Below are 15,297 nucleotides of genomic sequence, written 5' to 3'. Positions count from 1 at the left end.
CTCCTCGACCACTCAGTAATGTGGTTGGTAGCACTGCTCCACGCAGAGCAGTCAAGACCTCAGTTACTCCAAAGCGAGAACCTGGCCCATGTTCAGAAAGCAGTTTTGCTGCTCTGTGTTCAAGTGCTTTTTTCCTTGAAAATTAATCAGAGCTGCCAAAGGGCATTAACTTTACATAGACAAACTATATACCACGACAGCCTCCCTCTCTTAAACCTATTTGGCAAACGTCCCACTGTGTTAATAGCATTCTCACCCACTCCTCTCTGAAGAAATGATGAAATTCAGTGCCGGGATGTCTGCAAGAAAACCCAGGCTGAGACATGCAGGCAATTTAACTCCTCAAGGTTATAGTCCCCACAGCCATAGGCTAACAGCTGTGTCTTCTGCTTTTGTTGGAGTACTGTGCAGCTGTTAGTCACAAAGGAGAAGCGTTCAGCTTTCAGCCGCTGTCCTGCATGGGCCCTGTATGCAGACATGGCGTAGGATATGTGGTGAGCATCCCCATGCCTGCACAGCACCATTACGAGAATTTCCACGTAAAGGCCTTGCTTCCTAATTCTGTTGCTCATCTGCACTTTCTGCTTGAACAGGGGCTCTCCAGATTCTCACTTGTCCTCCCCTGCAGAGTCCTGTTAACTAACTGCGGTGCAGAGAAGACCAATGGCACAGCCCGAGGATAACTCAGAGAGTAGAACGTGCTTGTCACTGGTCCAAACTCAAACATCAAGTCGTTCTGCCTCAGTTTCCCCCATCTGTAAAACAAGGCTAATACTGAACTGCCTCCAAGCACTACAAGCATGAATTAACTAATAGTCACAGCTTTTCTGAAGATGAGAACCATGACCAGTTTTAATTTTTCTTGTTTTGAAGCTGCAGAAACAACTAGGAAAATAGCTGGCAAAGCAAGTAGCTCTTTTCCTTTTACTCTCCAGCACTCTGAAAACATCTCCAAACTTTTTGGTTCTTTTTAAGCAGTTCTGAGATGCAAGAGAAACCCAAAACATACCACTTGCAGAAAATTCCTATCTGTACCTCACAACAGTGCTATTCCATGTTCAGGACAAAAAAAACCAAGCCAATCGTTTGAGCAGGTAGCTTTTCACCTGTGAGCCCAGAAATACCTCTATGTTCCAACTGAGAAAACTAAAGGAGAGACTTTCCGAGCAGCCCACCTAGGTTACAAAGCCAGCAAAAATCACCAAATATCAAGATCTGTCTTAACACTGACCTACACCCAGTTTACACAGAGAACAGCATGAGTTTAATTCTGGCTGGAATCCATCCAGTGTGCCCAGGAGCCCTGTGGAGTTCAGGCTCAGAGTGGATCTGCTTCCCAGCCTTCTCCTCTCTACAGCATCTTTTATACTTACTCAGGCAGGCAGGCAGTCCCAAAATCTGTGGTCCTGAGTCTCTGTCCTTCCCCCACTACTTCTTCCTGCTGCCCTAAGTGAAAATAAGCCTAGAAAGTGAATACTACTTCTTAGAAAAACTCTGCCTTCATCTGAACGGCTATGGCAGCCGGCAAGCTGGGACATGGGCTGGGGGAACGCTCTTGCGCCTCAGACTGGAAGGACACTCCCCAAGTTGTGACAGTCTCTGTGCTGTGCTGTCCTCCTCTACAAGCCCTACATGAGATTTTCCAAAACAGGCAGAAAACAAAAGGGTAAAATAGACAGCATATAGGAACTTGCCTGAACAGGTCTATTCCCGAGGAAGTTTAGATCCATGTTCTCGCCAAAAAGGTAGCCCTCGGGGTGAGGGGTGTCAAACTTCTCACCGCCCATAAAGAAGTGACTTGCAAAGTAGTTTCCTAGAAAAAAAAGGAAAAAAAAGGGAATAAAAAAAAAATCTAAATTAGTGTTTCCCAGAGAACAGCTGGTCTGTGCAGTTTTTAATTCACAAGTATAAAAGAGCACGAGACATAGAAAGTACTTGCTAGTTCACTCCTTCCCTGTACCACTGATGGCTACTGCCAACAGCAGAAGCAGGGAGCCGGGGGGAAACCCAAGAATAAATCATTACAGTGGAGAGAATTCCATTTTAACTTGTTTTCCACAGAAAGGAAAGGGAGCAGTAAGAGTCAGCTCTTTCCAATATTGCTCAATTCTGACGAATTCTTTCTCTTCTCTCTACCTTCCAGTGTGAAGTCCAGTCCCACAAACACCAGCAACCTGCTCAAAGAAGGATGAGGCTTCCTCCCACTGCAAAGCCCTGCACAGCCAGAGGGACTCCTGTTGGGCAGTTTGCCTTCCCTCCCCTCTTTCACTCCCATATCCCAGGGCGAGAACCACAGAAAACCTTTACTGTGAGTGCTAGAGACACCTTGATGCTGAATTTAATTAATAACATTGACAGTTCTAAATGCAGGAACAGGGATGTCTGGAAGAGATAAACCCTGGGACCGACTAAACTGAACTTCAGCTCTGAAAGCTTCACCACAGGTTTGTTTCATTCCCCTTTAAGGCGATGCACTACAGTGCAAATTTCAGGAGACGAAGCGTGTGCAAGGCCTCTGGGATTCTGCAGCACTGGATTAACTGCAAAGTCAACCGAATCGATTCAGATGTATGAGAGCACCACAAATGTAGCTTCCTCCTAGAAAGACTTCAGGAAAACACTCTCAAATACGAACTTCACTAAGTTACAATTTCAGAGAAATAAGAGAACTAAAATAAAAGGCTCCACCCAAATAACTTCCCTTGAAGTCTCAGAGTGGGGGGGTCTCATGCACATGATGAAAGGACCGAGCGAAACGTACATTCGCTTCCCTAGGTGCAATGCATAGACAGCATAAAGTTTGTTTTAAAACAAGTCCTTACAGAAGCAGTAAGTAATCATCTGAATGGTTATGGCGGTATTATGAAAGGATTTGTAGTCCCTCTAGCTAGGAGCAAGCATGATTTGCTCTGAAATGGAAGGGTTTTCATGAATGGCTCTGTTTTTTCCATTAAGGCATTTTTCCTTTATGCTTCAAGAAAGGCTCTTCTTACTCTGCACAGATGGTAGTGCTTTAACGACGATGGTAGCGCTCAGCTATTGCTGAGCTCAGCTTACAAGCATCCAGATGTTTATATTTTAGAAACATGCGTCCTTCTTTCCAGATACAACAATCGACTTCAGGTCCAGAATCTACCTACAGAATCAGCATAACAAAATGTAGGTGCTCCAAACGACAGGCAACCTTCTGCCACCCCTCCCAGAAGCAACAAATTAAAAAGCTAATCTGTATATAATCTCCAAGCACAGCTAGCTTGATACAGCTTCTCCACCTGAGATACAAAGCAGTGGTTGATGTTTATACTAAGGTTCAGAAAAGCATGACAAACACTGGCATTTAGGAATAGATTTTGCATTTTACGTGGGTCAAGTAGAATTGTGGTTTGGAGCATTTTATCTGATTAACTGTGAAGACAACGCTTGTGCAGGATGTCTGAGTACCGCAGCACCTGATTATCTGGGATCAGAGTCAAATAGCTCCCTGCTATCCCATGAACGAGACATCCTGGGGCTCGACTCACCTCAGTAAAACTATATTTCACAAATTCAGAGCAGAGCTTTTTTTGTGGAAGAAGTTCTGCATCCCAGGCGCAGAGGATGCAGAGCGAGGACTGCTCACCACCACTGAAACCCCACACCTGCGGGACGCCAGCTGTCCAGGAGAGCATCGCCAGGCAGGCTCTCCAGCACCCTGGGATGCTAAGGTCTCTCTCGTACAACTGGAACAACACCGAGATGCACAACTGGCGTGTTCAAGGCACCTGCCACACTGCCTTTGCTCCACTACATAATACCAGTCGCAAAGAGCATGAGGAAAATCACTTAGAGGAGCTCAGAGGGGGATACGCTGGTGAGCAGAACACCCTGGGGCTCTGACAGTGCTGCTACAGATACAAAAGCCGCTGCGTGCACAAGGTCTCAAGACCAAAACTAATGAACAACGATGGCAGTAAACTGTCTTCACAAATTGATAACGCAGCTTTTATCAGCTAAAACAAGATATTCTATTGCAAGCTTTCAGAAACCAGTTGCTACAACAACACATTAAGTTCAGAGCTCTCAAGGTAAAACCAAAGTTGTGCATTATTCCTCTCAACCGCTGCCACAAGTGCCTGAGAGTTTGCCCAAGTTGGGGACAAAATGCTTTAAGAAAGCACATCTGTAAATATCACACCAAGGACTAAAAGGACAGAGAAACTTCAAGAAGGAAAAAATGAGGTGTCCTCTTTTCCAGTCACCATGATGTCCACACATCTCGCACAAGACTGGTATGATTTTTAATGTCTCTAAAAGGCTTGTATGTATTTTCTATGCATTAAAATCCTGCTGCAGCTCCACCTCTAGGTTCTACCTCCAACTCCAGACAGCTGTAGGCCTTCAGCCAGACTACCATGCCTCTTGAACCCCATTCCCACACATCCCCCCAGTCTACAAACCAACCTTGACCTACCTTACGCAGGTGTTGCAAGGCCAGCTTTATACAGAGCTTGTAGCTATGGACACAAGGGGGATGCTAAGCACCATCATCTTTGGCAGGAAAAAAAAATAAAAAAAAGAAAAGCAAAAAAATCTTTGCATTAACTCTCCACAGAACTTCTACAAAGAGAAATCCTCCAGGAAAATGCAGCAACACACTTACAAGGAAAGAATCATACACAAATAACCAAGGAGGGGATATGAGAAAAATGCCAGAGCAAAGAAAAACTGTGGCTTTGACTTTATTTCCCCAGAGTGAATCAGCATAAAACAGAGGAGAGCGTTAGATAAAAGAGAAGGCAAACAGGTGACGGTAGGTGAAGTACAAGTAGTGGTTGTACGAGAAATTGTTGTGGTGGAAAACTTCACAGTGGCTGGAAGACCACTGGGACACCCAGAACGGCCAAGTCTGACTCATTAGTTTGTCCCACGCGAAACCAAACTAGAACCCAAGGCTTGTCCAAGGCATCAAATGTCACCAAACTACTTAACATTTAGTCCAGCATGGTGCCGGGTTTTATTATCATAAATGCACCAGCATCAAGCACCAGACTGCTCCAGTCATAATTACTTCTCCCTAACCCAACATCCTAATGCCATGACCATGCAAACCCAACACATGGATGTGATGCACGAGTGACACAGTGGCAGGGGACACGACACCCTACAACAGCCAGGAGCACAGAGTCGACAACGTAACTGCAGCCCGCTCAAAACAAGGGCTGCACCATACAATGCTCATTAACAGAAAGCAATTAGATGTCCACTTAGGCTTTTCACCATTATTAGAATTAACAGTGAAGTGATAGAAATTGAATCCTTTTTAATTACTCAGCCAGACACTCACCACCACGGCATGCCGAGGGACGGACTGACAGCACAGTCCTAGACACAGCCTGAGCCTGAACCAGCAGCACCGTGGCTGGATGAGGCCGTCTTGCCTTCCTCATCGCCCATCCTGCTGGGCCACCAAAAGCAATCACATGGCTCTGAACAGGATTAGAATAATCCAGCAACAAACAAGCAGCAAAAGCAACTGCTTTTGACCCATGAGCGCTCCAGCCTGGTGCTCCTGAGCAGCTGGGGAGAAGGCAGGAAGGGAATGGTCTAGTCAAGGGCAGGTGGTGGTGGCCGTCACCAGCAGGGCTGGGCTGAAACCCCTACAGAACTACAGTAGGAATAATGGAGACAATCGCTCCACTGTGCTTTGCGGAGCGGGTGAGGAACGAAAGCTATGTGTGAGATACAGGAACGTACTTCTGTCTTGACGCTGTCACAGTACACATGGCTTATGAGCTGAGAACAAGGTGAGGGACTGGGTACAACTCTGGGTACTCTTCTCCTATTTAAAACTGTTCTTTCTTTGATTAAAGCATCACTCCCAAACAACAAGCAGTTCAGCTTCAGAGAGAAGTAATCTGCCTCCTTTTTTTCCTCCCAAAAATGTCCAGGGAATTCTCTTTCAAGAGCCTACTCCAGAGGAGAAAAGCCATCTCAAGGGCACATGCTCCCTGCCCTGCTCCACACTGCAGATGAGCTCGCTGGAACAAGAGACGAGCTGATGAAGGAGCTGCGGAAAACACTGGTGCATTGCTCACTGGTTGCTAAAGCAATAGGGGCATCATGAGACCGCATGCAACAACATGGATCATTTTACTGCTTCAAGCACAGAAGCGCAGCGAAGATCATGACTGCTCCTTGCAATTACCCATTTTTAGCCCATTTCACAGGGGCACTAATTCTTCTGTACAAACTGGGCCCTTCTCCAACCCCCTTCCAACTGGTCAGGCATCCGCAATGCCAGCACAAGCCTCCTTAAAGCAAGCAAGGTGAAAAGGTACCAGTGAAGAGGGATTAGAGAAGGGAATTGGGTGTCACCTTACAGCATTTCAGCAGCCTCAGCCTCCCAGATGCAGGAGGGGAAATGCAGATGATCCACACCCAGAGCCTTGGAGGAATAAGCAGGGCATTTTCAGAGGATTTTTAACTACAAAACTGCATTTAACTACAAAACCGGTTGCGAAAAAAGCTGTTAAATGCTCTGTGGATGCCTCATTAGGGACTCTGGCTCATAAGAACCGAGGTGGATTCCACAACAACCTGCTCAATCCTCCACAGAGCACGTGACTGACTCAGCAATAACCACATCAAAAGTCAGTAAATGAGATAATAATATTCACCACTGCATTTGCAACCAGCTGTGACTCAACAAGGTGCTGTCACTCGGTATGACCTGGTAAAGTAACCGTGTTCCTTTTCACAGGCAGGCTGACATACTGCTTAAAATACAGTCAGAATACCCGTATTTTGTGTTTATTTCCTTGCACAACGTCCTTCTTGTGAGGTGGTGTATTTGCTCCAGAACACAAACCCACATCCTTCAAACCAATGCCGACCATGGACGGCAGCTGACCAGAGCCACAGCAGCTTGCCCCTAAGTCAAGATCTGCTTAAACCAGAGACTGGGAGGGAAAGAACATAAAAGGTGACAGACAGCCCTGGGTGCTGCACAAGACTCCAGCCGATAGGTAAGCTCAGGTAACGCTCTCTCACCACATCTTCCAGCCTTTCAGAGGTAATCTCCGAGCAGCCAGGAAACTGCCTGCGCATCAGGCTAACGCTCCAGTGCACACATTCAAACATCTAACACAGCCGATGGAAAACTGGCTTCTTCCAGTCAGAACACGGCTCAAAGCAACAGTGTCAAGTTAGAAATAATTATCAACCATTTAGCCTAAGAACTTTTTGTACTACTTACAGCTTGCTTCCTGAAATCAAATATAACCGTACACACCCACCTTCCAGTCATCTTCCCTCCCCGCTGCCGGGTTTTGTACCGGTCACAGCCAATCTTTCCAGCCCCAGGTCAACCATGTGTAGGACTGTAGGACCAGAAGGGACAGCGTCCTTCTGAACACGCTCCACCCGAAGAAAGGAGGGGTGTTTGCCATCCTAACAGCCCTTACTGTTCTGGTGTTTAGTAACCTTCCTTGAATCTCCACCTTAGAAGCGTTCATGACTTCTTCTTCTGCCTAGAATGATCTTAGGCTTGAACAGCTCTTCTCCCTTCCTGAAGTCAAGAGGAGCCTTGTTAGATAAACCTGAAGAAGGTGAAGAGAAAGCTCTAGCCTAAAGACAGTACGCTTTCAGAAAGAGCACAAGCAAGTGCAACAGAAAATTAAGAAGCAACTAATTCTATCCAAAGCCTTTAAAGGAAATACCAGTATTTTTCTTTAATCAGCTGCTTGAAAGCATTAGCTGTTCAGTTTTACAAGGGAGGTACCACACGTGGAACGCTCTTTGGCAGCATATATATAGGTGAACAGACCCCTTCCAGGGTGCGTGTGAACATACAAAGCCAACCTCACGTGTGTGACGGGGTTACCTTGGCAAGCACATTGGCTAAAAGCCAACACACCATTAAATTCTAGTCTGGGTAACTACAACACTACAGAAACAACAGGATGATTATTTGAAAGAAGCAGTTTAATGTTCAGTGCATATGGTGGTTATAATCCATCCAGTCCACATCTAAAATCCTGTCTAAGTGTCAACAGGAATCAGATGCAACCTCTAGGCTGTACAAAAATTGCCAGCGAGGCCCACGGTACAATAGCTACAGCTTAGCAGGCAGCTCACGTCCACCCAGTCTCCCACGCTGGGAAAGCCCCTCAGCCACCCGCGGGACATGCAGAGTCCTGCTGTAACCTAACAGTGACATTTGTCTTTCCTAGTAGCCCAAGAAACTAGTCCTCATTCCCCTACAAAAAAGCAGGTTAGATTTTCTAAGAGAGCCAGACCAGCTGACAAATTTTTCTGGGAAGGTTTCCCCCTTCCATCTCCTCCACACTACCGTTCTTGCTGAAGGTGAACCTGCAACAAGACAAGGTGTAGCGATAGCAAGAGTCTGCGTAAGAAAATCTTGCACCTCCTCCAAACAAAATGGGGAAATCCAGCTCCCTCTGCCACACAGCCCTGAGAACGTCACAGCCAGCAAGTCACTGGACACATGCAGAACTCGAGCCCGTGAACAAAAAGGCTATGCTGCACCTGAACTGGAGAGCGAGGGAACCCAAACTGCTGCTCTGCAAACTCTTCACCCTGCCTGGAAGAGCCGCAGCAGAACAGAAACTTAGAAAAATTTGTAAACAAATGGATTCTGTAGGAGGAAAGAGCATCTGAATTTCCCTGATGACTTCTTTTGTGAGAAGACTAAAGAAAACTCTTTAGACAAGTTAAACCAGGCCACTCTCAAAAGCCAGTCTAAGACACGGTGAGTCACGGGCTCATCCCAACTTCACAAAAGTGGCACTGCTGACAAATCGGTACGTTTTCAGAGTGTCTCCCTTTGGAAAACAAACATGACATGTAGGCCATGTCAGCCCAACGGCTCCTAGGTGAGAACCAATGCCATTTTAAGGAGTTAAAGAGAGTTGTCGTGTGGGAATTTTTCCATCCTATATCCCATCAGATCCAATTTTCCTTTGAAGTCCCCACTGAACTCCATCGTCGCCTCCTCTTTACCAGCAGGAGATGCCCCGTTTGCCACACGCTGACGACATGCTGCAGTCAGGTTTCCAGAACGCAGAAGCAAAGCCTTGCTCACCTACCATGACCAAAGGGCAGCGACTGAGCCGGGTGGCCGGGGACACCGACAGCGGGACGGACCAACGGCTTGAGCGTCATGCTGAGGGCACCCGGCCCTCCCGGACCCTTACGCCTCAGCCAAACGGGGCACCGGCATAGCCTTACACCAGGCTAGGTTTAGCCCAAGGAGATACATCCACCGGCTCTCTCCAGCAGAGAGGCCCCGAAGCCGGGCGGGCAGGGCCCCGGGCAGAGCCAGAGCCAGAGCCAGCCCCGGGCCCCGCTCGGCCCCGGCCGCTGACGGGCACTCCCGCAGCCCCTTCCCCTGAGGACCCCGCGGCCCGGCCGCCCCGGGACCGCCCCCCGCTACGGTTGTCCCCCTCAGGGCTGCCGGGGGGACACCGGGCCCGGCGAAGGCCCGTCCCCCTCCCCCGTCCCCGTCGCTGAGGGGAGCGGCCCCGCGGCCCTCACCGGACTTGGGCGGGTAGCGGTAGGCCGAGTTGGCCTGGATGTCGATGTCCTCCACGCCCGCGATGCGCCGGCTGAGCAGGGAGCCCATGGCGGCCGCAGGCAGGGCGGGCGGGCCGGGGCGGGGGGGGGGGGGGAACGCAGAGCAGCGCGACGGCGGCGGCGAGCGGCCCGCACCCACGGCGGCGGCGGCGGCGCAGGGCACGCCGGGAAAGCGAGTCCGCCCGCCTCACGACTACAACTCCCGTCAGGCACCGCGGCGGCGCCTACCAACAGCGCCGCGGCGAGGGGGGCGCAGGCGCGCGCTTCACAGCCTCCCCCCCCCCCCCCTCGGGGCGCGGCGTGCGCTCTGCCGGCAGAGGGCGCTGCCACGCGAGGCCCGGCCCGGAGCTGCGGCACCGGGCAGCGCGAGGAGCGGGCAGGGGCGGCGCGAGGAGCGGGCAGGGAGAACAGCCGGGTACGCTGCGGTGGGGGAGCCCTTGGGAGCTTGCACAGGGATGCCCGGGGAGGGTGCCCGGGGAGGGTGCCCGGGGATGGACACATTCTGCACAGGGATGCGCCTTGCTAAAGGTGCAAAGGCAAGGCGGGGAGAAGGAATTACACTGAGGGTGCCCAGCCGGGCTGTTTTGCTCAGCCCAGGGAATGAGTAACCGATTAACCTGCTGGCAGTTGTTTTGCAGAAGAGCTTCGTGCAGCAACACCACAATCATCCCCGCCAGCCTCCTTTCCCCCTGGCTGGTGGGGACCGGGGTGCGGTGCCGGCAGGGCATCCCCCCGGGGCGCAGCTGGTCTGTGCTGGGTTGGGGGCGTGCGGGGGCCCTGCAGACCGCGTGGGCCAGCTGGGGTAGCCGTGTACCTCCTGGGAAGCCTGGCAAGGGGATTCCTTATCTGGGCCAGTTCTCAGAGGTGGTACCTGCTCCCGGCTGAGCCTCGTTGCCAGCAGGAGAGGAAGACGCTCGACCTCCCCAGCTGCAGGACCGTGTGGTGTGCACATGCGGAAACCTCTCCTGGGTTCCTCTCACAGATAATCCACGCAGGAAAGCGAACTGAGGTGGACACGAGAGCTCATGAGAGTGGGGAATGACTGAAGGCTGTCTTGCGTGCGTGACGCAACAGCCAGGAGGATGGCACGGAGGAAAAGGCACGAAAGAGGCCCCCCCCCAGTGTCCCAACACTGAGCCCTGTCCCCTCTGGCACCGAGGTCTTGCAAAGGTGCAGGGAAGAGCCCCCCAGGCTCGGCTTGCTAAGGGAGACACCTTCCCGCCCACCCGCCACAGACAGGCCCGTGCTGCAAAGACACTGGGGACCCAAATTCCAGGCACTGGAATTGGGGATCCCCTGGAGACACAAAGGAGCAGAGGTGGCACATGTGATACCTCTTAAATTGGCCTTGGGAGGAGGAGTCCGGCATGGGAAGAGGGCTGGGGCGCAGGGAGACGGGACACAGCACAGAGCCAAGCCTGCCGGCACGGGAGGTTTTTGTGATAGTGAGCAGGCGGTGGGTGGAATTTGCTGGCCGTAAACACCAACTAAAACACACCCGGCGTGAATAAGCAAACCAGCCCACGGGGAAACGTGCTTCCAGCTAGTTATTACCCTTGCAGTTGTTGTGGCCACCTCAAGCACAGCAGCTCTGCGCCAGCGGGGCCGTACGAGGCACGGGCTGCGGGGGGAACGGGTGCTTGGGGTGAGGACAGAGCAGGACCAGGTCTTGCTCTGCTGTGACCCATGGCGCGACAGGGCTGGGAAGGGCAGGGAAAAGCCAGGGAACTAGCAACGGCCACGTCCTACTAGCAAACAACGAGAGCCGGGTACCCTGCGCCTGGCACGGGGAGACCTGGGCTCTGCCTTGGCAATACCCGTGCCTGGGCGCTGCCCGCTGCGTCCCCCAGGATCCCACTGGCACCCGGAGCAACGGTGCCTCTTGCTCAACCAGCCTCTCTGTGCAAGAGCTTCTCATGACAAATTGCACAGAGAGGGAAGAATGGAGTCTGCTGAGTGGCAAAGCAACGCCCGATCCACACGTGCTGCCCTGGAGTGTGTCCTGGCTGCTCCCTGCCTGCACGGGCAGCTCGGAAACGCTCCTCAGTGCTGGGAACAAGCGCCCTGGCAGCAGCGGGCTGATGCAAACAGCTCGTGTGCCGCCAGCAGCCCCAAACTGAGCAGGGAGAACCCATAACCCGGCACAGCAAGGCTCGGCGGCTCCGTCTCCCTGTGCCATGCTGGGAACCAGTTGCTGGCCAGTTGGCCACGAGACTGGGGGCAAAGTGGAGCCACGTTTGCACCACGTGGCAGGGCGAGGAGGGGAATTTGCACAGGGACAGAAAACAAGGGTCCCTCTCGCTTCCCTCCCGTGTCCTGAGCACGAAGAGCATCCTGCCCTTCCCTAGCCCAAGGAGGCACCCAGAGGCAACTGCCCAAAAGCCGTCCCCTGAGCTGTTTTGGGGACAGGAGCAGCCACCTTCCCTCTGCAGCTGCTCTGGCACCGTGCTCACCGGGAGCCCGGCACCGTACAGGTTAAGCGGGGAAGCCAAGAGGAGAGCAGACATCCCGGCAAGCGCTGGCACTGCCAAGCACCGGGGCTGCCTGGGGAAGCAGCCGCGGCAGGAGGTTTTTGTTCATGCAAAACCTCCACCAGCAGGAAGGTCCCTCCCGGGCTGCGCAGCTCTCTGGAGCGCAGAGGAAGCGGTCGGGCCCCCGAGGGGGTTATTGTCATCTGGGAGGGCAGAGGCCTTTGCTGGAGAATATCTCCCTCGGGGCCCTGCTTGGTGAGACGTATGTGACAGACAACTACAATAGCAGCGGCACGCCAGGGACAGGCTTAGCCCTTCCGCTCCAAACCCCAGGGCCCAGAGCGAGCGGCGGAGCTGAAGGGCAGCACCTTCAGCGGACGGCAGCTCCTTTACCCCCACCCGGCCCGGGGGACGCGGGTGCTGGCACACACAAAGGCAGGATGTTGCACCACTCGCCTCCTCCATCCCTCGCGGGAGCCGCTGCCAGCAGCACAGGGGAAGGAGAGCGGGCGACTCGGGGACGGAGCTGCTGGCAGCAGCGGGGCAGGGAGCCGGGCCGCCCTGCCAGCCCGCACGTGGGGACCCAGCAGCACCTCAGCCAGGTCCCGTGGGCCAGAGGAGCAGCAGCCCCCCCAGCCTGGGCACCGTGGTGGCTGTATGAAGCGGGGAGAGCCCCACAAACCCTGGTGGTACCACCAGGTGTGAATTTTGCACCTTCATCCTTCACCTCTGGGCTACCGAGCCTGTATTTCCCCCCCAGTGTGGTGCTGCCAGCCTTGGGCCCTGCACCAAGCTCCAGAGCAATGCTGAGGATGCAGAGCAAGGAAGGCCGTGAAGGCGGGAGGCCCTCCCTGACATCCCCCAAAGGGATGGAAACACTCCCCATGAGGTACAAGGGAGTCTGAAACCCCAAGTGCCATCACTGTCTGGAGTGAGAGCAGCCAAGCTTAGGGAGGACCAGGGCAAAACCGGGCCAGGGCTCCTGCCCCCAGGACCCTGTAGAGCCCAGGGGTGGTGAGGAGGCCTCAGCTCCTGCGCTGCCTTCCTGCTCAACTGTCTTTCCTGCTAGGCAAAATCCATCCAGGAAAAGCTGAGCCTGGAGCCATTCTCCAGCATGACCTGGAGAGGAGCAGCAGGAGAGAGGAGGGATCCTTCAGCTGTGAGCCCACCTTCTCTGCCAGCTCTCAGGGCTCCCTACTTGCTCGTTTGCACGCTCACCGTCACCACAAGTTGTGTCACTATATCCCAGACCCAGCTGGCATCCACTATAATGCTCCTTCCTGCAAAACATGGATGAAAAAGGACCTCCGAAGCTGGACACGCTTCGCACGCGTTTTCCCAGCTACCACGACCTGCCCTTCAGGAGTCTCCTTGGACGTCTCTGCCAGGGAGGCAGCTACAAGCACGCCCGTGTAAACAAGGAAGTATGTTTGCCTGCAAACCTTCCACTGACCGGCGTGGCTCTTCCAAAGTCCAGCTGCTCAGGGGTTTATTACTCAGTGAAGCAAGTTGCTTTGTCTCAGCTGTACCCTCCCCGGTGCCGTCACTTGCTTTGTGTTTGTCAGGTACTTGTACAACAACAAGGTTCAGGAGCCCTGGAGGCTACACGCAGAGTTATTCCTCACCAGGAGGAGTGGCGAGCCCATGAACTTTGCCTCCCTAAACACTGCCCTGCTCCAAAGGGCTTGCAACCCTCCCCAAAAGCCCTGCTGGGCCAGAGCCAACCCTTCCTCCTTCAAAAATCAGACTGCCCGGTTTCTAAAAACGCCTGGTTCTCTCCGATTAAAATAATCCTTCAGGAGATTTGTTTTCCCAGCTGTATTTACACCTTGCTGGCTACAGATCTCCTTTTGCCGCTTCCCTCTTGGGGTCGTCTTGACCTTGTAAAAGACTGCTCACTTCTTGATGCATTTCATCAAGAGCCGTGCTCTCCGATTTAGGCAGCGACACGCACAGGAAGAGGAATCCCCTTGGCCCCAGCATCCTCCAAAGGCCTGGAGAACTCTGCACGGTTACTAAAGGAGACGTGGAAGACGGTTACCAAGCGATCAGCTTTGGACAATCCCAGGGCAATTTGTGCCCGAGCGGCAGAGGTTTCAAACCCCTCAGGTCAAACGCATGATCTGCCTGAGCTTCAGCCGTTAATCCTCGCGGCTCAGAAATATCTGCAGCCGTACGTGAAACGCTGGCCGGGGTCGGAGGCGTTAATGAACAAACCGCTCGTGGCGAGGCTAAGCCCCAACACGAATTGCAGGAAAGAGCCCAGAATCGCTCAGGAAAGGTGGAGGAGGCCGGGAACCTTCGCAAGCCCTGCGGAACCAGCAGTTCCCTTCGTTTTGCCCCGGTTTTCCCTGGCTTTATTACCACCCCCTGGCCTCTCCAACCGCCTGTCCGTGCCTGCTTATCGTTTCCTGGTACTTAGCAACACCATTGTCCGCCCCGGGCCCGCCCGGCAGCGCCCGCCTGGCTGCGTGCTTTCATCTGCTATGGCGATGCCCCGCTCTCAAAGGAGCCTTTCATGCCTCTGGGAGCCCCCCGGCACCTTCCAGAACCTTCCCCCGCCGCCTGCTCCTCCCGGCAGCCGTGTCGGCGGGCCGCGGGGATGCGCTCCGGCCTGGGGAGTGAGGGGAGCGGGGACGGGGCAACCCCCCCCCCAATTTTTTATTAGCGCTGCCGCGGAGCCCAGAGCCAGACCCGGGGGCAAGGGGCCGCCATCCCCCCCCCCGCCCCTCACCTCAGGCCCCGCCACACCCCCGCAGGCCGGGACACCCCCCCCCCCCCGCCCGGTTAACCATTACCCGCGGGCCGGGCGCCGCCGCCCGCCGGGGCCGAAGGGCAGCAGCGCCCCCGCCGCGGCCGTTACCCCCCCACACACCTCCCCCCCCCCCGCGCCGGGGCCGCTCCCCGCACGTCAACAGGAAACCGCACGCGGCCGACTGTAAACACCGCCCGCACCCCCCCCCCGCTCTTCGCCCGCCCCACGTGACCCGCCCCGCCCCAGCTCCGGCCCGCCCCCGCCTCCCTCCCATTGGGGGCAGCGGCGTTATTGACCATATACGGTCAGATACTACCAAGCCGCGGGCGGCGGTTGGTCGGTCTGAGACGTCACTCAAGGCGCGCCGGCGCCCGGCGGCCGCTCCGCAAACAAAGCGGGGGCTGCCGGGAGTTGTAGTCCGGGTGGAGCGGAGGCGGTGCGGCGGCGGGGTGGGCGGGAACTACATCTCCCAGCGGCACCCCCCCGCGCCCCGCCCCT

At 54.0% G+C, this 15,297-nt stretch overlaps 1 protein-coding gene across 6 annotated transcripts in view; it reads right to left on the bottom strand.

Moving 5' to 3' along the window:
* The window catches only part of MGRN1 (mahogunin ring finger 1), a 55,639-nt gene extending 45,898 nt beyond the window's left edge, over positions 1-9,741 (bottom strand). For 4 of the 6 annotated variants that reach the window (XM_075767360.1, XM_075767358.1, XM_075767357.1 and 1 more), the window contains exons 1-2: positions 9,535-9,740; positions 1,695-1,813 (exon numbers count right to left, since the gene is read on the bottom strand). In XM_075767360.1, the coding sequence (XP_075623475.1) occupies positions 1,695-1,813; positions 9,535-9,622 (207 nt within the window). In that variant the 5' untranslated portion in view covers positions 9,623-9,740. Of the gene's footprint in view, positions 1-1,694; positions 1,814-9,534 lie in introns of all 6 variants that reach the window. The other 2 variants (XM_075767362.1, XM_075767361.1) reach the window with 2 other exon arrangements.
* Between the last annotated feature and the right edge of the window lie 5,556 nt (positions 9,742-15,297).

This window comes from Balearica regulorum, chromosome 15, assembly GCF_011004875.1.
Source record: "Balearica regulorum gibbericeps isolate bBalReg1 chromosome 15, bBalReg1.pri, whole genome shotgun sequence".
Classification (NCBI taxonomy): domain Eukaryota; kingdom Metazoa; phylum Chordata; class Aves; order Gruiformes; family Gruidae; genus Balearica; species Balearica regulorum.
Note: the sequence above shows the minus strand (reverse complement) of the source record. Positions and strands in the feature narration are given on the sequence as shown.